Below are 7,192 nucleotides of genomic sequence, written 5' to 3'. Positions count from 1 at the left end.
GTCATATTCTTGTCGTTCTGTCCTGTTCATGGCTGCGTGCACTTCCATATTTCACGCTACGTAAAACACTTCGTGGTTTGCATCGGCTAAGGCTTCGATCTTTCGTGCTTCGTGTTGCTCTTCTATCCCATCGTCTACATAGGGTGGGTCGATGTTTATTCGGGCTTCGTGCTCTTGCTTAGTCACGTGCCTCCGTAAACACAATAGCTGTTCCCATTTTGTTTGATGTACGCTACATATAGTGTTGGAAAGTTCGCACAATATCTGAAGGTCGCACACTACGCGCGCAAATACAAAGGAAGATGACACTTTTTCCCGGAGGCAGTGTGGGGTGCAGGGGTGTAAGCCACAATATTATTTTTTAGTTTTCACATTATTGATAGTAGCAATAAAATTGTGATTTACTATCTAACGCTAATATTATAATTATATGGACTACTACTACAAATAGCTGCAAGCAAAAATATGAAATGTCTTGATAATAGTACTACGCAAAACAGTTTTGTAAGATTAATTACTAGAAAAGTACTACGAAGCCTAAAATATCATTCTAAAACTAATAAGTACTAAAGCTTCGATTGAGGCCAAAATATGTGTCACCAGAGCCTACAATTTTTTTCAACAGCTCCTACGACGATATAGTACGTATGTGCTCATCGACGCCTTTTAATTATGCTAACTAACGCGTACACAGGCAGCGCCCTTTGCGTGGCCTTGCATACCGACGCTGAAAATGAGAGCAAAATGAAATTTAAGCAGTGCTTTAAAGTACGATGTGTAGTCCACATATAATGTGTAAGAAACACAATGTTGATTATAGCCAATGGGGGCCGCCTTCGCTGCGCTCGACAGCTTTTTAGCGAATCGAGGCCGCCTTCGTTGCGCTCGGCAGCCAGTAGAACGCCCGCATTTGCGTTACATGAATTAACCCTAGCCGCGGACAGACGTACGGACGGACAGACAACACACTCCACTAGAGGGGTAAGACTAGCCGTTCGCCGCCGCTACGCGGCGGAGTGGCATGGTTTGTTGGAGATGCGGTGGCCGCAGATTTAGATGCTTCTTGGTGTCGCGTACTTTGTTAGCGTCGTTCACCCCAGTAGATCTTGGTATCGTGTATTTAACCACTTGCTTTTCCGTAGTCTCATTCGGCCCCGTATAATATCGGGCTTGGAACGTTTCCGCTACCCCGTACTACAGGCTGGATGTCATGTTCTTCAATGGCCTGCACTCTTCCGTGTTCTTCTTGGCTTCGTGGTTCCCTGCTCACCCGTGGCCCACGCAGCTTAGTGGTTATGAGCTCTCTCTTTTGGGCTCATGTTTTAAGGTACTGCGTCTTTCGTGGCCGCTACCTCTCAAACGTTTCGTGGGCTGCACCGGTTTCCTGGTACACAGTCTTTCGTGACCGTTCGCCTCCCATCGCCCGTACTCTAGCCGAAGGGTGATTTTCCGTGGTTTGGTGCCTCCACGCAGTCGTGTTGTTGCACCCGTGTATCGATCTCGTGTGGTGAGACTCCATCGACCGCGTTATATTGCCATCGTGTAATTGCGATATGGTTTCGCTGTCTATGGTATTGTGCTCACGGATTGCATCTGCATTGCCCGTGTTATCGTGCTCTACAACGGCATCGTCCTCCACAATCATGGTCACCCCGATCACCCTTCCATTTCGTGGCTGGTCCGCCGTCCGTGCAATCGAATTCTAATGCGCTATTGTCCTCCGTGGCACGGTAAGCTCAGGTTCTACACTGATATAATGCTCCGTGGCTCGGTGATTTCGCGTCTACAGCTCCAGTGACCGCATTTCTATCATGGCTTAGTGTCTTGGCCACCGTCCCAGTCATCGTTTTTTTTGTGGTGTCGACGCTGGTCTGCCGTCCATTTTGTTGTGCGCTACCGTAGTATCGCGCTCCCCAGTGAGCTCCGGTTATACCATGGTATATTGTTTCAATACCCGACAACCTCCCGTTAATGGTCTTCGGCGGCTTCATGTTTGGTCAGTCGACTGTGCTCCGTGTTCAACCATGGTGCTATGGGAGAATTTCTGTCCGTGCACTCTTACCGTTACGTGTTCTACCGTGGCTTCGAGCGTGCGTGCTCTTTCGTAGCCCGTGCATTCTGGTATGCTGGGGTGTCTACGTATTAAGTTCCCTTCTATGACCCGTACGCTCCCGTCATATTCTTGTCCGTCTGTCCTTTTCATGGCTGCGTGCACGTCCATCTTTCGCGCTACGTAAAACACTTCGTGGTTTGCATCGGCTAAATCTTCTATCATCGTCCACGACGTTCCGTGCTTCGTGTTGCTCTTCTATCCCATCGTTTTTCGTGTTCTTGCTGAGTCGCGTGCCTCCGCGCAAACTTGATCACAAACGCTGTTCCGATTCTGTTTGATGTACACAACATATATTGTTGGAAAGATCACACAATATCTTAAGGTCGTGTGCAAATACAGAGGAAGATGATACTTTTCCCGGGGGCAGTGTGGGGTGCAGGGGGGTGTCGGGTGGGAAGTCATAATAGTCATATTTTAAAGTTTTCACATCCTAAAGTATCAATTATTAATAGTAGTAGTAGAGGTGTGATTTATTATAAACGTTAACATATTAATTATGTGGACTACTACTACAAATAACTGCAAGCAAAAATATGAAATGTCTTAAGAATAGTACTACGCAAAACAGTACTCTAAGTTAAATTATTACAAACCTACTACGAAGCAAATCAAATCATATTTAAACCAATAAGTACTAATGTTTTGATTGAGGCCGAAGTATGAGTCACCGAAGCCTACAAATTTTATCAACAGCACCTACGACGATAGAGAACGTGTGTGCTCATCGGCGCCTTTTAATTCAGCTAACTAACGCGTACACAGGCAGCGCCCTTCGCGTGGCCTTGCATACCGCAGCTGAAAATGAAAGCAAAATGAAATTTGAACGGTGCATTTAAGTACGATGTGTTGACCACATACAGTGTGTACACCACATATTGCAATTTTAGCGAATCGAGGCCGCCTTCGCTGCGCTCGGCAGCCAGTAGAACACCCGCATTAGCGTTACATTTTAGAACCCTACCCTCGGACGGACTGACGGACTGACGCAGAGCACACTCCACTAGGGGGGTAAGACTAGCCGTTCGCCGCCGCTACGCGGCGGAGTGGCATGGTTTGTTGGAGATGAGGTGGCCGCAAATATAGTGCTTCTTGGTGTCGCGTGCTTTGTGGGCGTCGTTCAACCTAGTACGTCGTGGTTTCGTGTAGTCAACCACTTAACTATCCGTAATCTCATGTGGCTTTGTACAATATCGTGGTTTAGTACGTTTCCGTTACCCCGTACTACAGGTTGAATGTCGTGTTCTTCATTGGGCTGTGCTCTTCCGTGTTCTACTTGGTTTCGTGGCTCTCTGTTCACCCGTGGTCCACGCTGTTTGTGGATATGCGCTCTCTTTTGAGCTTATGCACTTTAGTACAGCCTCTTTCGTGGCTCCTAGCTATTCTCTGCTCTCAAACGTTTACGCGGGCTGTACCGCTTTCGTGATACATAGGCATTCGTGGCCGTTGGCCTCCCATCGCCGGTACTCTAACCAAAGGGTGCTATTCCGTGCTTTGGTGCCTCCATGCAGTCGTGTGGTTCCGTCGTCCGTGCATCGTGATCTCCTGATGAAGTGTCATCGACCGCGGTATCACGCTATCGTGCAATCGCGGTGTGGTTATGCTTTCTATGGTATTGTGCACGTGTAGTGCATCTGCGTTGTCCGTGTTATCGTGCTCTACGATGCCATCGTGCTCCACGGTGTGTAATCGTGGTCATACCAAGCCCACCCCTGTGCATTTGGTGGGCGGTCCGCAGTCCGTGCAATCGTGTTATCATGTACTGCTGTCCTCCGTGGATCGGTAAGCTCAGGTTCTACACTGGTATGGTGCTCCGTGACTCGGTGATTTCGCGTGGCAGCGTGTTCTCCGATGGTTTAGTGGATAACCCACCGTCCATGCTGTCGTGTTATCTCTGGTGTCGGGGCTGGGCTGTCGTCTGTGTTATCGTTAGCTACCGTAGTGTCGCGCTCCGTGGATCGGTGAGCTCATGTTCTACCTAGGCATCGTGCTCCAAAAATTGATGATTTCTGATTTCCCGTATCTGGCCTCCTGCGGGCTCAGGTTGGGTCGGTTGACTGTGCTCCATGTTTACCCGTGGTGTTGTTGGAGTATTGTTTCTGTGCACTCTCACCGATACGTGTTCTACCGTGGCTTCGAACGTCCGTGCTCTTCCGTAGCCCGTGCTTTTCAGCATGCTGGGGTGTCTATGTATTTAGTTCCCTTCCGTGGCCCGTACGTTCCTGTCATGTTCTCTCCATCTGTTCTTTTCATGGCTGCGTGCTCTTTCATCTTTCACGCTACTTATAAAACTTCGTGGTTTGCATCGGCTAAGTCTTCTATCATCGTCCATGGCCTTCCGTGCTTCGTGTTGCTCTTCTATCCCATCGTGTACATAGTGTAGGTCGGTATTCCTTCGTGTTTCGTGTCCTTGCTTAGACATGTGCATCCGCGCCAGCTTAATCACAAACGCTGTTCCCATTTTGTTTGATGTACACAACGTATATTGTTTGATGTACACAACGTATATTGTTGGAAAGTTCACATAATATCTGAAGGTCGCACACTACGCGCGCAAATACAAAGGAAGACAATAGTTTATTACGGAGGTGCAGAGGTGTAAGCCACAATAGTCATATTTTAAAGTTTTCACATTATTAATAATAGTAATACAATTGCTATTCATTATTAAACGCTAATATAATTATTATCTATACTACTACTACAAATGACTGCAAGCAAAAATATGAAATGCCTTGATAATAGTACTAATCAAAATAATATTGTAAGTTAAATTAGTACAACAGTGCTACGAAGCCTAAAACATCATTCTATATTCAATAAGTACTAAAGTTTCGATTGATGCCGAAATATAAGTCACCAAAGCCTACCCTTTTTGTCAGCATCTCCTACGACGATATAGTACGTGTGTGCTTATCGGCGCCTTTTAATTATGCTAACTAACGCGTACACAGGCAGCGCCCTTTGCGTGAGGTGGCGAACCGCAGCTGAAAATGAGAGCAAAATGAAATTTAAACGGTGCAGTTAAGTACGATGTGTAGTCCACATACAGTAAGTACAGCACATAATATCTGTTTTAGCCAATGGGGGCCGCCTTCGCTGCGCTCGGCAGCTTTTTAGCGAATTGAGGCCGCCTTCGCTGCGCTCGGCAGCCAGTAGAACGCCCGCATTTGCGTTACATTAATTAACCCTAGCCGCGGACGGACTGACAGACACTAGGACCTAGTGTGTGTAAGATTGTGCACTCCTCTTACAAATGCCACGTCTCTGCTTATTTTTTTTGGATCATTTCTTAATGTTCGACTCCGTATAAATACCGGTACCCACTGCCACCACTGGCTCTCGGTGACACCGTGTCGGTGTCAATTTCTCCTGGAAAACTTCTGCCAGCAGGCATTGCAGCTGTCCACCGCACTTGGCTCTCCTTCGTCTTGTTGTCGCTTGTCGTCGGGTGGGCACGGCCATCTGCCGCTGGCGCTCACATCTTCTCTCTAAGGGCGTGTTCGCGTTGTGCCTGGAGATGGAGATGGTCCCATCTCACTAAATACGTCTAACAATTGATTGGCCAAAATCCATTTGTTACAACTGCACAACTGGAGATTAGAGGTGATATCCTTCTCGACCTATTGGAGGTGGAGACAGGAGACGGAGGTAGAGACGAGAGGCTCACAATTTGTTATGGAGGAGGACATTGAAAACGTTTTGCTAGCTGTGTGTGCTGCAGTAGGACAAGCGGCTGTACTGCTTATAACTGCTGTACGTATAATGTAGCGCTAGACTCATACACAGTACCTTTGACTTGCACTGGGTAGCATCAACCTCGAGGCCACCAATACGGTGAGTCTCTGCAGCTAGGTAATCCCACGCAGCACTCAACTGCTTCGAGTTCTTAGTGCCATCAAACAACCCCTTCAGGCTATCGAATCGCAATCTCAGCAGCACCTCAGCCGCATTTACTGTCCACGCAAATGGGTGCTTTGTCTCGTTCCTGCCTTGATTCCTGCGGCGTGGTGCGCTCTGACCACTGCTGGTACGAGTGTGTACCGGTATGATAGCTGCGTCGTCCTCTGGTTGAGTGGCGTCTTCAGACCTTAACTGCATCATTCTTTGTTCTGCAGGAGAGCGTGAAGATGAGGATGTGACTTCTCGATCCTAGGTTGTGAGTGCCGTGTCCACACATGGTATCGGCACCTGATTGGTTTAAAGTGCACCTGGAGAAGGAACGTAGCGACACAACTGGAGGTGGAGATCGTAGGACACCACAATCATCTCCATCTCCAGGCACAACGCGAACAGGCCCTAAGGGAGTGCCAGCCTATTACCGGCGCGCAGCATATCATGGAGAAGCGAGCGAGGTGGGACCGAGCGGCTGGTGAAACGAAGACATTGCACGTCCCATTGCTGAAGTTGCCCCTTTCGGTCGTTTCGCTTCACCACCGCAGATAGTTTTGCCTAGCACACACACCATTGTACAGTATCTATCTTTGAGCGGGCCAAGTCCAGCGCAACCGCCGCCAAGAATTTCGCTGCGTTGCGTAAGACTTCCCCACCAAACCGATTCAAGTCGCCCCAGTCGTCAATTTGCCGCCAGCTCGTCGGGAAATCACTGAAGACACCAGCAATGACACGCCAAGGCTATCTTATCGTGCACGACAAGCGTAACCACCCGACAGTGCGCTACCTATCGCTCGAAGACGGATTCCTGCGCCAGTTCGCATCGGCCGACTGCACCAAGTGCCTGGACGAAGTCCGGCTTTCGGGCTGCAAGATTACTGTCAAGGCGCAGAAGCGCGCCGATGGCGTGCCCAACAGTTTCTATATTGAAACCCGCAAGGTTTTCGTCAAGGACCGATCCTACACACTAGGCAACGTTGAGCGCATCGAGTTCAGCGCCTGCAGTGGCGAGGACCGCCAGGATTGGGGCAAGGCTCTTTTCTCGTGGCAGCGCTATTACTGGCGCGACCCTGTGGCCACCTCACCTGAGAACAACTCGGTCACCCGTGAGACCCGCAAGCAGCTCGAACAGATCGTCGCAAAACACTTCGTGCAGAAGCCCTCAAGTGGACACTCGATCTCATTCGC

General features: G+C 48.8%; 1 protein-coding gene across 1 annotated transcript; it reads left to right on the top strand.

Annotated features, from left to right (window-relative positions):
• Positions 1–6,731: 6,731 nt before the first annotated feature.
• PITG_19823 (uncharacterized protein) lies at positions 6,732–7,093 on the top strand (the record flags this gene model as incomplete). Its single annotated transcript, XM_002895838.1, has 2 exons — positions 6,732–7,008; positions 7,056–7,093. The coding sequence occupies 2 exons, from the start codon at positions 6,732–6,734 to the stop codon at positions 7,091–7,093; spliced, it is 315 nt and encodes a 104-aa protein (XP_002895884.1).
• Between the last annotated feature and the right edge of the window lie 99 nt (positions 7,094–7,192).

The sequence above is a fragment of the Phytophthora infestans genome, genomic scaffold, assembly GCF_000142945.1.
Source record: "Phytophthora infestans T30-4 supercont1.128 genomic scaffold, whole genome shotgun sequence".
Lineage (NCBI taxonomy): Eukaryota > Oomycota > Peronosporomycetes > Peronosporales > Peronosporaceae > Phytophthora > Phytophthora infestans.
Note: the sequence above shows the minus strand (reverse complement) of the source record. Positions and strands in the feature narration are given on the sequence as shown.